Below are 15,683 nucleotides of genomic sequence, written 5' to 3'. Positions count from 1 at the left end.
TTATTTTGGTCCTTTATCGAGTGCACGTGTAGCCCCTCGCCGCAAGAGGGAGCCCTCGTGTGGTTCACGCGCTCACGCACGCGCCCCAGCTAGCTGTAACCGGCTAGCCCCGTCTGGTCTCGCCCCGTAGAGTTGACACCCTTCCCCGACAAAACCCCCCTTGGCAGCGGCTCCGCTGTTCAGTCGATATGGCAAGGAAATATCGCATTTTCTTAACCAGAGATGGACATCTTCCAAGTCGTTTGGAATGAGTGAGTAGCGACGCCGTCGTAGAGAACGTCTGTGCGGTGCGGTTGAAGCCGAATGTTCTGTTTTAGTGCCATTTACGATGCTTAGCTCGGAACGCTAGCCTGGGTTTGTTCGTTAGCATGTTAGCATTGGTCGCCTCCAGCCAAGCACTCGCTCCAAGTATCTTGCATTCACAGCTTCTGCAAAAGGTGGCCAAAGCACTCACCCGTCGTTCGTTTAAAGTAACGATGTATTAGCCAAAACACATTTGAAGCAATTTGCGATGTTTTGCTTGACCAATGTTACATAATCTCCCGAGCCTCACTAGTTTTCGCTTCGTTCATAGTTTTCTTGATGAATACTCGCTCACGGCCTATACAGACGGACTCTATCCCTGGAAATGCTCAGAGAGCGACCGTGTGGTGAACCTTGGTTGATCTGTTTCAGCACGAAAATAAGTTGTCTTGCAAATGGGCACGACGTTGTCTCGCTAGCTCGCTTAGCCACCCATAGCCGGTCGGTGCTAACAAGTCAGTTTGGAAGTCAGCTCAGCTCAGCTCAGCTGAGTGTGCGAGCGAGCGAGCTTTCTTTCAGTTACCCACCCGGTACGTATGCCACGATAGTTACGACAGCAGACATCTGGAGCCTACAATCAAAGAATGCTTGCGGCTTAATGCTACTTTAATTCCAATGGCTAACGTCAGCGTCACAACAAGTTCGGGATAGCGTAGAGAGGCTATTAGCTAATTCAAGCACCCTTTGTCCATAGCCTCAGTTGCGAGCTGCACGATTAAGTAGGCCACATAAGCAGTTGTTTTGGGCTTGTTTGCTCTCCAAACCACATCGCTAGTTCCTCACAATTCTTCGGACTTGCATTTGGGAGACTTGACTACCTCTGGCCAGAGTTTTCTTTGGATGTTGTTGAAAATCCTCCATACGTCAACATAGCGTTCAAATAGGGCAAGGATTTGCAAATTAAATCTTGTTGTAAGTATGACTGTTAGGTGACATTATTTGAATGCATTGCAGTGTTTGCTGACATGAAAATGCCTTTGGTTTTGTTTGTCTCTCTCCAGTATTCATCGTGTGATGTGACCCAAAATCCACAATGTGTGAGGACATTTAGTTCGGAAGAAAACAATTCTTGATTCCAGTGGAATCTTTCATATATTATTATTATTATTATTATTATTATTCTATTATTTTTCTGTCATAGTTTATACACCTTTGCACGCACTAGTCCCCCCACCCACATCTAATAATCATCATGCCAGTTCAAGCGCCACAGTGGACAGAGTTCCTGCTCTGTCCCATCTGCACACAGACATTTGAGGAGACGGTTCGGCGGCCCATCAGTTTGGGCTGCGGACACACCGTCTGCAAGATGTGCCTGAACAAGCTGCACCGCAAGGCCTGTCCCTTCGACCAGACGGCCATCAGCACGGACATCGAGCAGCTGCCGGTCAACACAGCCCTGCTGCAACTGGTGGGAGGCCAGGTGGGACACCTTTCCTTTTTACCTTCGCAACGTCTCAAGTGCAAATGTCCCCAAAAGTGCAGTGCTACCTTGACTGAACATGCACGAGGACGTAAACTTGAGCTAGCATCCTGTTAGCTCCCGTGGTCCCTGTGGCCCGCCTCCCCGCCCCACAGATGTATTTGAGCTTCAATCGACTTCAAGCCAGATGATCATGTGGTCTGGACAGAGGGGTTTTTGTTGTTGTTTTTTTTCCCCCCGTTTTACCAGGTGTTTGCTTGGTGAGAATTGGTCGAGGTGGTGTTTTCATAGTTGGGTGTGGCTCATTTCACGTTTCGATTGTCGAGCAAAACGAGACCGATGGAAGCTCAAATCATGTATGTTAGGTTCATGGACATGGTCTGCAATTGACCGGTAACCAATCCAATTTGTACTCCGCCTCTCACCTTAAGTCAGCAGCGATAGGATTGGGCTCACCCATGACCCTAATGAGGATAAGTGGTGTAAAACACCGGATGGATATTTTCATATGCTGATAGATAGATAGATAGATAGATAGATAGATAGATAGATAGATAGATAGATAGATAGATAGATAGATAGATAGATAGATAGATAGATAGATTTAGTACGTTCTAATTTGGCCGGGCCATGAATTGGGAAATGGCAGTGCAATAAAGGAACAGCTAAAAATAGAAATGGTTCCCAGATATTTATATCATGTTTGGTAATGCGTGATGACAGTTCAAAGAGCCGTACATGTGACCAAGGCACCTTCCGCTTGCGCTGATTACTGAACAAGCTCTTTCCTTCAACTCCTGTTGTGTGCAGGTTCCGAAGGCCCAGCCAGTGGCCTTGATTAGCAGTCCTGAAGATTCGCAGCATTATGAGGAGGCCAGGCAATGTGTGGAGGAGCTGGCCCTCTACCTGAAACCCCTCAGCAACACACGAGGTGCTTCCAAACTCAAAATACCTTCTTATCTGCTTGCTCATCTTTTATGCGCAATACTCAGTGGATCTATTGTGGGCCCGCCCGCAGTGTCCAAATACAAAAGCAATACTGGATAATCACCGCTCGGCAACACATTGAGAATTTGCCAATGTGGTTGAGTCGCATGCCTGCCCGCTTACTCATGTCGATAAGTGCAGGTGATGAGTGCTTATTTTTTATTTTTTTTTTTCTTATTTTTTCCCTCTCTCCCCTCCCTTTGACATCCTCATTACCCTGTCTCGCATGGCACAGGCTGACATCATGGCCGTGTTGGTTTGTGATGAGATCATTAGTCATTCAGAGCGTGTGCTATGATTCCACTAAAACACAGTTTCTAACATTGCTGATGTAACGGCCGGCAGCCATCTGCGTGTTGATCGTAGTTGGCCACAAAACCCTTGCTGTCGGAAACAATGGGGATTTTCATCCATTTGCTCGTCAATCAGAAGTACTGTTTGAAGTGACTGAAATTTGAAAAGGTTCAGCCAATGACTCGGCAGCAGGTCGTGTTTTTTTGTGTAAACCGCAGCAAGCGTGTTGTTGGATTTACCTCACCATCTTGGCATGTCATTTGAAATGCAGAAGTCATTTGTAATGGCCAGTGTTGCTGATTTTAAAACGTGTACAAGATAGAACGTCAACCAAAAATGTCAATTGGGAAGAGACCACAAACTATGAGTGCAAAAGAGTTTTTCTTGTGGCATCTTTGAGCACAGTAGAAAGAAAGAGAAAGTAAATAACCAACTACGTCAGGCTTTCTCATTAGCGATTAACCTCTTGACCTGCCTGATATCTCACCACCAGGAGTCGGTCTGAGCAGCACAGCCCAAAGTATGCTGAGTCGACCCATGCAGAGGAAACTGGTCACTCTGGTCCACTGCCAGCTCGTGGAGGAGGAAGGCCGCGTGCGGGCCATGAGGGCCGCCCGCTCCCTGGGCGAGCGAACCGTCACCGAGCTCATCTTGCAGCACCAGAATCCCCAGCAGTTGTCCTCCAATCTGTGGGCTGCCGTCCGTGCGCGCGGGTGTCAGTTTCTTGGCCCAGGTAGCTTGCGTCCTTCCTCACACTGACTGCCACACCATCCCAAAAGTCATGCTGACTTAACTCGGGCCTGATTCCCTTAGCGATGCAAGAAGAAGCCCTGAAACTGGTCCTTCTCGCACTGGAGGATGGCTCGGCTCTGTCCAGGAAGGTTTTGGTTCTCTTTGTGGTCCAGCGGCTGGAACCTCGCTTTCCGCAGGCCTCCAAGACGAGCATAGGTCATGTGGTGCAGCTTCTCTACAGGGCCTCCTGCTTCAAGGTGCGTCCGAGGAACGTGTGGCAGGCATTTCATCCGAAACATTGTCCGTCCGTCCGTCCGTCCGTCCGTCTTTGCCGTTTTTATTTTCAAACATGACTCTTTGGTTTAGTGCCCTAACTGGCGTTGTTGAAAATGTTCAGGTGACCAAACGTGACGAGGATTCGTCCCTCATGCAACTAAAGGAGGAGTTCCGCACTTACGAGGCTCTGCGGCGCGAGCACGACTCTCAGATTGTGCAAATTGCCATGGAGGGCGGCTTGCGCATCGCACCTGACCAGTGGTCTTCTCTCCTATACGGGGATCAGTCTCACAAGTCACACATGCAGTCCATCATAGATAAGGTAAGATGCGTTTGCTTGTGGTGGATGGACTTTGGTGATCAAATACTGCACGTGTTCCCCTTCTTTGTGTTTTTTTTTTTTTTTGCTGCGTTGGCACGCGTTAGCATGTTTCCTCCATTTTACGGCACTGAACATATTTGCAATTTCCAACCCGTGTACTGGATAAGCCAAGCATGAAAGCCCTGACGCGTTGACTCCCTGTGACCTACTTAGCTGCAGACCCCAGCCTCCTTTGCCCAGAGTGTCCAAGAGCTCACAATCGCCCTGCAGAGGACCGGCGACCCGGCCAACCTGAACAGGCTGCGGCCTCATCTGGAACTGCTCGCCAACATCGATCCCAGCCCCGGTAAGCACAAGTAGTAGCGAGACGCAAAGATGAGCCCAGTTGTTGGGAACTGCTCAGGTATGAAATTGAAATATTGAAAGCCAATCCCCGCCCGCTTGGCTCATTTCTCACCCAGATGCACCCCCGCCCACCTGGGAGCAGCTGGAGAAGGGCTTGGTGGCAGTGAAGACGGTTGTGCATGGCCTAGTGGACTTCATCCAGAACCACAGCAAGAAAGGGGCTGACCCTCAACAGGTAGTGTCATTTTTTGTTGTAGAGCATACGTAGGTTAGTTTCCATGCTTAGTAAGAAGAGCCAAATGTGTTTGTAGCCTCCACAGCACAGCAAGTACAAGACGTACATGTGTCGTGACATGAAACTGAAAGGAGGCTGTCCCCGCGGAGCGAGCTGCACCTTTGCTCACTCTCAGGAAGAGCTGGAGAAGTCAGTCTCGATTCATTTCGTACTTGATGTGCTTGTTTTCTCTCCATCCAGAGCAGTATTTCAATGGCGCCCTATGTTTTGTAGGTATCGAAAGATGAATAAGCGCTTGGCGGCTCGCCTGCCCGGTTCAGGCGGGCCCGAAGAAGGCCTTCCCCTGGACGTCTCCGTGACCAGGAAGCCTTCGCCCCTCACCAACGGGAGCGTTGCGCCCAACCTGCCTCAGCTCATCGCGCGCGGCGTAGACACAGTCCCGTACGAATTGCTGCGGAAGCCCCTCAAGATGGACGGAGGGAGCCCTAGTGCCCCGGGATCACCACCTGACCTGTGAGCAGTGCCATAAGACGATGTTCTTGACGTTTCTTACAAATGCAGCAGTTGAGGAAAGTCGAGAGACTGTGCCACTATTAAGATTTGCTGCCTTTCTTTTCATCTTAGCCTGGACCCCATGCCCAAGACTGGTATGCCTCTGCCACCTCATGCTCTGGCTCACCCACGGATGCCTTCAGATCATCTCTCCGGCCTGAAGCAAATGCCCGTTGCCCGGGGATCGCCCGTGTACCCCCAGCAGCAGCAGCAGCTCCCCGAGATGTTCTACGACCCGCGCCCGCCCCCCTCTGCTTCCCAGTATGAGCCATCGCAGTATCCTCCAGGTACGCTTGAGCTAAACAGGCCGCTGCCATGTATGTGGCTTTGTCGCTGCTGGGATTTGACTTTTTTTTTTTCTTCTTTTTTTCTTCTCCTCGTCGTTAGGGTACCCCTACCAGCAGCCACCGCAGTATGTTTCTCGGGATTACATCCGGAACCCTCCGCCCCCGAGCGAGTCGGGACCCCCTTACCACGACCCGTACCCTGGGTACGGGCCATCTCCTCACTCGGGTCCGCCCTTTTCGTACCCTCACCCATCGCACTATGAACGTGTACGCCACGGGACCTACGCTGGGCCGCCGCCTCCTCCTCCTCCTCCTCCGCAGCCTTACCCGTCACCGAGGGATGGTCTGGTCAGGATAAGCTCTACGCCGTTGGATGTTCCCCCGCAGTCAGCCGGACAGGCCACTACCTCCATGTACCACCACCCGGAGCCCAGTGTGCGCGATCGATACCCACCCGAAGGCTACTATCCATCAGGAGCTCAATCGCAACCCATGAGGACTTGTGTCAGGGTGAGCCATTTTCAATCATTTGTTGATGCCTGCCTGCCTGCCTGCCTGCCGTATCCTGGCTCATTAGCAAGATTTTGTCTTATGCGACTTACTTGGCAATGTCTCATGCCACCCCACCAGGCCCTGCCATGTCCACCAGTCCTTCAAATTCACACTGTATTTTCCATCAACATTTTGGTTGCACTTTTGCTGTGTTCAAGTTAAAAGTGTCATTTGATAGTTGATTAATCTGAATAATTTAAAAGTGTCAGAACTACAGCCTTGCAACACATAATATTCTTTGTGGGTAGTCCTCCGTGAAAGCAGGTTGGTTCTGTTGGTGGATTGCAGACATTTTTAAGCATCAGCTTTTTCTTTTGGAAACCATCTTTTGACACGGAAAGCAGGAAACGAACCCAAATGACTTGCACTGTCAATTCGACATCACGGCACCTTCATCCTTTGTTGCATGTTCCCAGGCTTCGTATGCCGGTTCCCAGCCCAGTCTGGACTATCTCCACCGCCGTCGCCTGGAGCTCCTCTCCCAGCTGGAGGAAAGGAAAGTTATCTCCCCACCGCCATTTGCGGCCTCCCCTACTCTCTCGCATCCGTTTCCAAGCGACTATCCTCCTGAGGTTAGAACCGTGGCCATTTCTGAAAATGTTCCAGTCAATTATGTCATCACCGTTCAATCATTCGTACGCCCGCAGTATGGCGACGAGAGTACCAACAGCATCGGAAAATGCAGAGAGCCAGACTACGCCGGCCAATACTCTCCATGGTCGTGCGATACCATTAGCTCCTACATCGGCACCAAGGATGCCAAACCCAAAGATGTTCTGGTTCCCGGTGCCATGGACATGATGGTGAGTTGAGACGAATAAAACAAACAGCTCTCGGAACTTGACTCCTTTTCACATCTCCTGTCAGAATGTGGACGCTAAGGTTCTGAGGGAACCGTCGCTGGAGGCCCCCCGGAGGGGTGCAGAAGTAAAGGATGATGATCCCATTATCCCGTTTGGTCCCCAGCCCACGGTGTCTCGCTTTGGCGCCATCTCCCGTACCTCCAAGACGGGTTACCAGACGGGCCCTGTCCAAGCTATGGTCTCCACGCCACAGAACCCAAACTCTAAACACATGTCCATGGCCGGTACAAAGAAAAAAAAACCCAAAAAACAATCCTCTCTCTCAGCAGGCGTTTGTTTACGTCAACCACAGTTTGACTTTGAATTTCCATTCCATCAGAATACATGTATGGCAGCCATGCGGGTTGGGGCGGAGCTTCGTATCCCTCCCACCAGACGGCCCAGGAAAGAGAACAGTTAAAGATTGAGCTGCAGCAGGTCAACCAGCAGATCAACCAACAGACACAGATGCAAAGCATTGAGGTACTAGCCCCCCCCCCCCCCTCCCCTTCGCAAAGCATTGGGGTACAAGGCTCCCCCCCCCCCTCCCTTCCGTTAGGTTGTCGCGTGGAGCTTTTCCTCGACGACTACCGAGTTTTTGTTCTTCATTGAAGACTTAAATCAATTGACATTTGAAATGGTTTCCTCCTTGTGTTCACAGTCTGCCAGTAACCTGCTGCAGAGAGAGAGCAGTGTTTTAGCAGGCCCGCCAGTGACCAGCAGCCAAGTTCAGTCGCAGCAATCCCCCAAGTGGCCGGCGGGGGGGGCCAGTGCTGCGGCAGTCTCCAGTGAACAGCTAAGCCTGGAGCTCCACCAGGTGGAGAGAGAGATTGGAAAACGCACTCGTGAAATGGCGCTGGTGAGGTTACCTTCAATAGTGAGCAGTAGTGATGACCGCGAAACACACATTTTCTTTTCAAACACAGGAGAACCAAGTCGCCCACGAGGTTCAGCAGTACAAGATGAAATCGGCTGAGAACGGACAAGCAGAGCACAAGAGCCAGCTGGAAGAAATGTCCCTTGCGCTCGGGTAAGTTCAAGCGCTAAATTGTTGTCTCCGAGCGGTGTCTCTGGTCAACTGGCTTTTCCGGGGTGTCTGTGCAGTGAGGTGTCAAACGGCTCCAGTAGTCTGCAAGAAGGTGCAGTGGGCGGGTCCATGCTGTCACTGACAAACAAGACGTCCACGTTGAGCCTGTGTTCCGACCCAGTCGGCACCAGCTCAGAAATGCAGAAGAACGGGGTTGTCCATTCCTGCTCTTAAGCAGTACACACTTGCACGCACGCACGCACACACACGCTCTGTTGAAAAGCATGCACCAGGCATACATACACATTCTATTTAGAAGATGAGCAGTATCTGCCGTGATATGAATTTTCTTTCTTTTTGTTCTGTGAATGAGCTTCTTTTTTTTTTTTTTTTTAATGACTCTCCTTGCCTGGAAACCATGGCATAAGATAACATTTCTTTGTGTGTGTTTTTGTTGTTCCTTCTCTTACCCCCCCCACCCCACCCTTTTGGATTCTAGACTTAACAAGGCTCACATTCAGGAAGAGGAACAGGGTGGTGATGGTGACAGTGCTACTAATAAGGGATTCACTCATCCCCTCTGCCCCTCCCACTCTCAAGAATCATGTCACAGGCGTGCAAAAAAAAAATCACAACGGTTACCGAGGCGAGCGGCCTCCAGAATCTAGCGTCACACTAATGCGCGGAGAAGAGCAGCAGCACGCAAGTTGTCCCTCGCCCCCAGAATCGTAAGAAAGAAAGAAAAGTGCTCGCACAGATCCAGATGGTCTGGGAAGGGAAAGAACGCCACCTGACTGCCACGAGAAGCATGATTTATTTTATTTTTTTAAATGAATGCATTTTTAGGATGGACTACTCGTGCTATGTCTTTTTGCATACTTAACAGCAGTATATTAAATATTTAATGGAAGCATTCTGTTTTAAAGATTGCAACTTTCTTGAGAAGGGAATGTGCTTCTTCCTCACCGTGGTCACAATAATGTACTCCACCAAAAGTGCACGTCGTCAGGGTCAAAAGTCATCTTCCTCCATCACGGTCAATCTTGACCGATGAGCCTTTCCCTCCTCAGAGCTTCTCGTCTGGCCACTCAGAAAAAAAAAAAAAAAGCCTCCCCATTGGGATGATCTCGTCAAGTGGTCGCCTAACTTCTATGAAGTTGCCTTCCCCTTTTTCTCCATTTTGTTTTGTGTCCATGCTTACAATTTTGGGGGACAGGGAAACATTTGTGTGCGCTCATCAGGACGTGCCAGGAAATTGTTTCCAGTGTCTTATAATAACTCGCTCCAATACTGTCATCATCACCACCACCATCGCCACTCGGCGAGTCTCGCTCTCCGTTTACACGTTTACTGCCGACACCCAACGTTGGAGGTGGACGCCAATGTTTTTGTGTTCGCTCCGATCGCCGCCCGCCCGCCCGCAAGCGCTACATTTATCGTTTAGGTACACAGCTCACTTATACATACGAGTATGTATACATACATTCATATACTAAAGCACTATTAACGTGCCACCTCTTATTCTACTCGCTCAACATTTATATTAAATGATCTCTACTTTAGAATCAGCAAGATGTTTATTTTGTTTGCTTTGTTATTTTTCTTGCTTTTGACTTTTTAATTTTCTGTCCACTGGTTGCCAACACAGACGTTATCCTTTCCCAGACGAAGGACTTTCTGTGCGCATTTGACGTGTGTTCACTTTAATCTTTTGTGTTCAAACAAAGATAAGACTATGCTTCCGAAGAAGACAAAACCAATTCTGTAACTTTGCGGGGGGGGGGGGGGATTTTTCTTTTGGGAGACTTTAATGGAGCTTTGTGTGTGTTAGTTGTATTGTAGAAAATATATCTCCATTTTTTTCCCCCCTGCTTTTATTTGCTCTGCCCTCCAATTATGCTGTAATGAATGAAAAAAGTGAATCCTGCACCCCCTTAAGAGGATACTCAGGAAGTTGACTTTCCAACTGACCTCAGATCCTCCTGTTTTCCGAATATTAAAGCCTCAATGGTATGATCATGCAACGTCCCAATGACCCTTTTCAAACAGTGCAATACTGCCAAAACAAATTGAGACTTTTTCAAAATGCATATTGTGAAGGAACGATTCTTGTCCAAGCACGATTTGTAGTTTCTCTTTTTGGCTTTCTACAATAGAACGAATATTGTGATCTGCAAATGAACAGCTGCAAGAATATCACATTTGCTCTTGAGGTCTTCCTGTCACTTTATTCAAGTGCAAGTCAACCAAAACAATTCAAAGCCCTTTGAGTTAGGTCTCATTTGGGGCAAGAGATTTGATGTTTCTGGGAGGAACTGCTGTTTACTGTCCTGTCAATGTAGTTAAAGCCCTCCACTCTCCAACTTTTCTTTAAACCACTGAGCTCTGTTACTGCTGTTTGAGGCTCGTGTTTTATTTTCCAAACTTTGTGGTTAACAGAATTTGCAAAATTATTATTTTTTTTCTTTTTTTATAATAGCTTCCCTTGTAAAAAAAAAAAAAAAAAAAAAAAAAAAAATTCATGAAAATCTCTTAAATTAAGGTACAGGTTTAATTTCAGCAAGGAAAAAAAGGTTTTATATGTATATTATACTCCATTAAGGAATGTCTAGAATTATCTTCCTCCAATGTGGATGTAGCCATTACGACGCCATTTTGACTTTGTAAGAGAATTCACTGTGTGAAAATTGGTTTGCATTTTTGTATAATACAATCTGCTTTTTTGTTTGTTTGTTTGATACGAGCAAGAGGTCAAACTGGAAGTTTGAGGAGGAAAGAAAAAAAATTGAACCTGTGAAATTTGACACAAAATGTAACTTATGTACTACAGTGATTCCGACTTTAGGGGGAAAAGATTAAATGAGATTGCTAACTCTCGAGTGTTGCGCTCTCTTTTTTTTTTTATTTTACAAATTACAAATGGTCAAAAAAATATTTTGTAAACGCTACTTTGTGTGCACTATAGATGCATATTTACACAACTGCTTGAGCTAAGGTGAAATATCAAAATGTTAATGTCTAATCATGGATGAGCAGCTCGTGTGTCTCAGTGGATATAAAAAGTTAACAGATACAGCAATCTCTCATTTTCCGCAGGTGTTATGTTCCAAAAAATCCGTGAAATAGAGATTGACTTATTATTTATATAACTTTAATGATACCAGTCTTTTTTTTCCCGGTGATTTATTCCTCTAGTATTACAAGCCCCTTGCACCTCCAAATAGTTTCCTTCTTATCATTTCTTGGATGAGTAGTCAAGTTTTCTTTTTAACCTTGAATGGTCAAATCCCCCAGTGAATTTCTAGTGGATTTATGCAATTGAATGCGAAAAGCCTTCTTGTTGCGGATGGCAGGCATGAGGGTGATGGATGATCTTGCGCCTGCCTACCTTTCTTTTCCTTTCCTTTGATTTTTCAGCCAGGCCCCGACGTGAAGAAGCAGCAGAACCCGGATGTACTCCCGGTATTTGACTTTGCTTTTGGACGACAATAACAAGGCAGCGCTTGAATTCAGTGAAATTGCACCTCTGTCTGAAGATGCCGGATGACAGTTAAGGTAAGAGTTTTCGCTCTCTCTCTCGCACACATTCAGTAACTGGAACACACGCGCAACCTTGCATTGTTAGTTTTAATTTATGATGGTTCATATGAAGGAATTTGAAAAAGTACAGTTGGTAGCCCTATTGTCACCAAAAGAAATGTTTTAATTGGGTCCGGGTGGTCCTCCTTTTTTGTTATCCACCCGGGGCCCGTCGCCAGGCCTGGACCCACCGCCAGGAGTGCGAACGCTGCGCCACATCTTGACCACAGCCTCCCTCTTGCCCCAGATGACTTTGTGACCGTACGCTCCGTAGCAGCTGCACGACAAATATGTGGTCAGCTTTGAAATGAATTTCTCGAAACACATTTATTTATATCCATCCCAGTTCTCTAGCATGGACTTTGCGAGTGACTTCAATGCATTTGATAGGACATTGAAATCCTGATTGAGGGAGCTGCGGGAAAGCGTGGGCAATTTCCCACCTTCTTCGATTGAAATCTCTTCTGGACTTACATGCCAAAGAGAGCGGCGCCCAGGTGGGCCGCGTGGTCAAACACCTGCCATCCCAACAGCAAGCCTGCCACATCCACAGCAAGAATAGCTTTCAAAGCCTGAAGAGCAGTAAAATAGAATGGTGAAGCATAGCCATCCACTCAAGCCTCTCTTCTTCATACATTGGACTTTATTCCTCTCACCCACCAATGAGCATCTGGCAAACAATGTCAAAAACGGAACATTACGAACGTTCTCCGCTGTTTGACTCACAGTTCCTGCCGTGAGAGTGACCATAGGGAGGAAAATGATGCTCAGTTTGGCTTCTGGGTCTTTGGACCAGACTGCAGCTACCACCGCCATGATTGCGCCTGACTGACAGGGACCAAAAAGCTCCATTTGAAAAAAAAAAAAACCCAAAAAAAAACCATCTGTATCAACTGTTACTGGAGAAGTGGCTCACCGCTCCTAATGAAGGGAAGATGCGTCCAGAGGTTGTTTTACACACGTAGCTGAACATCGTGGAAATAACGCCTGGAGGGAAAACAACAAGACGGTCAGCCCAAGCGCATTGCAGATTCAACATAAAAGGCCAGATGGTCAAATACAACCAGAAAAAGGTCCCACAGCCAAAATAGAATACTATGAAATAAATTGAGGGAGGGAGGGAAGAAAAAAAATCCCTCACAAGAATCAAGTTGAAATATGATGCCAAACAAATTCATTTGACACGGATAAAGCCGAAATATTCCGAGACAAACTTCAATCGTAAAGTCATTATTTGCAAAGTCAGAACTATCCTCCAAATGTGGCCATTTGTGAGCTGGATTCATTTGTGAGTTGTCAAACATCCCCGCCCGGTTTACCAGCTGACATGTAGACTGCCAGAAACTGCTCCCTCCCGAAGATGGAGACGATCCCTGAGGAAAATGTCCACAGGACATACATGTTGGCCATCAAGTGGAAGATGGAGTAGTGGCTGAATGAGGACAGGAGCATGGGAAGGCACTGAGGCTCTGCCCCAAACAAAGATGACAAAGTTAGGTCCGTTGACCTTTTCATGGGTCCTATTCTCCTTTCCAAAATTGCTGTGATACTCACTGGCGGCGGGGTTGGATGTGAAATATTTCATCATGCCCCTTTGCAGCGAGGGGATCCTCCAGCAACACAGCACCAATGTGTTTGCCACCATGATACCTGCAAAACATTGGCTATAAAAAGTCCACAGATGGATGGAAAAAATGAGGACCAAGGTAAATCGATCATTTCGCAACTTGTCCCACCTGGGGGGGGGGAAACAAAACAAGAATTTGATCTGGCATCCACTCCGTATGTTGCTCACCTATGACTGTTTTCTGGCCTTCGGTGCGTCTGCTCCAGAAGTCATCCACCACCGACATGAGGAGGATGATCTGGCGTTGGAAGGCCGTCAGCTGGCTCCACCACTCATGCCAGTACGCCATGTCTGTGGAAGCCTAAGAGCCCCCAAATATCCTCACAAAGTGAGTCTTTTGGTTTTGGTCATTTTGACAAAAGCTCACCCGTAGCAGTTTATCAGACTCGTCTTCTTCGTCCCTTAAAGTTCTGACTCTCGGCTTAATGTTCTCGTTTTGCAGGATGGCGGCGGCGGCGAAAGAGCAGCCTGTAAACTGACGTGGCGTTAGGACAACTATATGGTGGAGCAAACAGTTGACAGAGGTCTTCATAGGAATCTCAAAAGGTTCTCATCTATATTCCAAGACAAAAGCTGCAGTCTGACAGAAATGATTGTACTGCTGGTCATTTTGTGCCGTGATGACTGAATGAATGAAATAGTTCCAATGATGCTTCAGCAGGCATTTGGGCCCTTACCCCAATTGTGAAGATCAGGGGCTTGAGCAGCTTGGGCCGAGGTGCTGCTCCTTCCGGAGGTGTTGCAGCTTGGACGTTGCCTTGTTTGGTTTCTGCCTTTTTAGCGTCACGGCGGAATCCACGCCTCCCTTGACGGTGGAGCTCGAGCCTTTGAAATCACAAGATTTTCCAGATCATTAGCAGACAGGTGAAATGCAAATTCACTGACACTTGCTTCCCAATGACAGTCGCTCGAGACGCGTCATTCTCGTGGTTGCGTCGTTTTTCCTCAACCAACAAACATAATGCACGGCCTAAAATCTTATATTGACTTGCCTGGACGCTCGCGTGGCTATATTTTTTGCTGGAATTTGGTTTATTCTGCTCCATTTGATCATGCAGCCCCTCCACGCCATGTTTGTTTTTCTGACCTCAATCGAAGCTCCGCCCACATGTTGAAGCTCAGCCAATTGCGTTACGGCGATCCTAACTTCACCTACGTCATGCCTTTGTTTGGTGCGTTCACGTGTAACGTATGTTTGGGGGGGATTCAGATGATCAACGGGTTCATGATATCCAATTTGTCATCCGATTGCCTTTTTTGTATTGAATGTGAAAAGGTACGGAAAGACATATTGGACATCGGTATAGATGGATTAGGTAGAAGAGACGACAAAAAGAATCAAGAACACGCGACGTCGTGGTCTCTATTTATTTTGGAGTCTTTGAAGGCAGCATCTCTTTTTTTTCAGCACACTTCCCTCTTGTGGCCGAAGTAGTACACTTCAGAATGCGTTTAAAATCACATTTCATCAGAGGTTGTTAAAAATACTCAATCCCCTTCTGCAGTTTGTCATATATTAAAAGCATATATACAATCCGATCAAATACGGAGTTGTAAATTCAATCAAAGCTTCTAAAATAACTGATGATTTACTCACTGACTGAAGGTTTTTGTTTTGAAGAAAACACGAGCGAAAGCAATGGAGGTGAGCAGTATTGATGGCGGTGGGTGTTGCTATTGGCATCCAGACAAGTTCCGGAAACTTTGCACAAGCTCCCCATTGACTGACCCGAATGAGGCGAAGAAGTTCCAATCTAGCTGCACTGCAGTGTCTGCAGAGCAGCTAGGGCTCACTTCCAAGGCCACCTCTGCAATACACATTCTTGCCTTCAGCATCATGCATTGAAGCATTAGGCTGGCTTCTCCTTATCCGCTTATTTGTACAAAAAGGACAGCAATATGCCTTTGCCTCTTTAACAGGCCCAAGGACACTCGATGATATCCATCCCATCGGCCACGATGTTACCCTGAGCAGAGGAGAAACACGATGAAGGATGACAATAGAAAACAAGGTGATAATCATCAGTCCCCTTTGTTGGCTCTTTATGACGAATGTCAGAATCTATGCGAGAGTTCAAATTCTTTCCCGATCAATGCAAGACATTCATTTTGTCCGGCGGACGCGTCTTCTTTCGTCATCGATTCACCGGCAACTGACGCCAGGGACAGAACAAGACATGTCTGAAACGACACACAGACCAAGAACATCATTCATGGAAGTGAATTGATGATGTCATCTGTGGCTGTTTATGCAGATACATTTCCTGGATGACACATTAGCCTCTGGAGCCTGCAAATGT

At 47.3% G+C, this 15,683-nt stretch overlaps 2 protein-coding genes across 5 annotated transcripts; one reads left to right on the top strand and one right to left on the bottom strand.

Moving 5' to 3' along the window:
• Positions 1-47: 47 nt before the first annotated feature.
• Positions 48-11,255, top strand: rc3h1b (ring finger and CCCH-type domains 1b). Of its 2 annotated transcripts, none has more exons than XM_085929808.1 (19): positions 48-251; positions 1,305-1,726; positions 2,537-2,657; positions 3,501-3,740; positions 3,821-3,996; positions 4,137-4,337; positions 4,551-4,683; positions 4,799-4,917; positions 4,994-5,106; positions 5,191-5,430; positions 5,542-5,756; positions 5,857-6,266; positions 6,725-6,880; positions 6,956-7,111; positions 7,176-7,395; positions 7,491-7,633; positions 7,812-8,009; positions 8,077-8,180; positions 8,255-11,255. In XM_085929808.1, the coding sequence occupies exons 2-19, from the start codon at positions 1,496-1,498 to the stop codon at positions 8,409-8,411; spliced, it is 3,333 nt and encodes a 1,110-aa protein (XP_085785934.1). In that variant the 5' UTR covers positions 48-251; positions 1,305-1,495; the 3' UTR covers positions 8,412-11,255. The 2 variants fall into 2 exon arrangements, with proteins under 2 accessions (XP_085785934.1, XP_085785935.1); XM_085929809.1 differs by lacking the exon at positions 48-251 and adding an exon at positions 295-1,215.
• A 531-nt stretch (positions 11,256-11,786) lies between these two features.
• parla (presenilin associated, rhomboid-like a) lies at positions 11,787-14,494 on the bottom strand. 3 transcript variants are annotated; one of them, XM_085929810.1, is made up of 10 exons: positions 14,376-14,494; positions 14,061-14,208; positions 13,751-13,858; positions 13,552-13,684; positions 13,311-13,406; positions 13,076-13,225; positions 12,673-12,743; positions 12,417-12,584; positions 12,231-12,328; positions 11,787-12,033 (listed from the first exon to the last, which is right to left on the bottom strand). In XM_085929810.1, exons 1-10 carry the CDS (start codon positions 14,453-14,455, stop codon positions 11,880-11,882), a joined length of 1,206 nt encoding a protein of 401 aa, XP_085785936.1. In that variant the 5' UTR covers positions 14,456-14,494; the 3' UTR covers positions 11,787-11,879. The 3 variants fall into 3 exon arrangements, with proteins under 3 accessions (XP_085785936.1, XP_085785938.1, XP_085785937.1); XM_085929812.1 differs by having other exon boundaries at positions 12,483-12,584; XM_085929811.1 differs by having other exon boundaries at positions 12,231-12,294; positions 12,483-12,584.
• Positions 14,495-15,683: the final 1,189 nt, after the last annotated feature.

This window comes from Syngnathus leptorhynchus, chromosome 14 (assembly GCF_054491065.1).
Source record: "Syngnathus leptorhynchus isolate UIUO chromosome 14, UIUO_Slep, whole genome shotgun sequence".
In the NCBI taxonomy this organism is placed as follows: domain Eukaryota; kingdom Metazoa; phylum Chordata; class Actinopteri; order Syngnathiformes; family Syngnathidae; genus Syngnathus; species Syngnathus leptorhynchus.
Note: the sequence above shows the minus strand (reverse complement) of the source record. Positions and strands in the feature narration are given on the sequence as shown.

Excerpts from the sequence above, each read along its gene's own strand:
- rc3h1b (XM_085929808.1), top strand. The coding sequence starts at position 1,496 with ATGCCAGTTCAAGCGCCACAGTGGACAGAGTTCCTGCTCTGTCCCATC. Across the intron at positions 1,727-2,536 it reads TGCAACTGGTGGGAGGCCAG|GTTCCGAAGGCCCAGCCAGT; the intron begins GTGGGACACCTT and ends TGTTGTGTGCAG. Across the intron at positions 4,684-4,798 it reads CAACATCGATCCCAGCCCCG|ATGCACCCCCGCCCACCTGG; the intron begins GTAAGCACAAGT and ends TTTCTCACCCAG.
- parla (XM_085929810.1), bottom strand. The coding sequence starts at position 14,455 with ATGGCGTGGAGGGGCTGCATGATCAAATGGAGCAGAATAAACCAAATT. Across the intron at positions 13,859-14,060 it reads CCCTGATCTTCACAATTGGG|TTTACAGGCTGCTCTTTCGC; the intron begins GTAAGGGCCCAA and ends ACGCCACGTCAG. Across the intron at positions 12,744-13,075 it reads GGCAGTCTACATGTCAGCTG|GCGTTATTTCCACGATGTTC; the intron begins GTAAACCGGGCG and ends TTTTCCCTCCAG.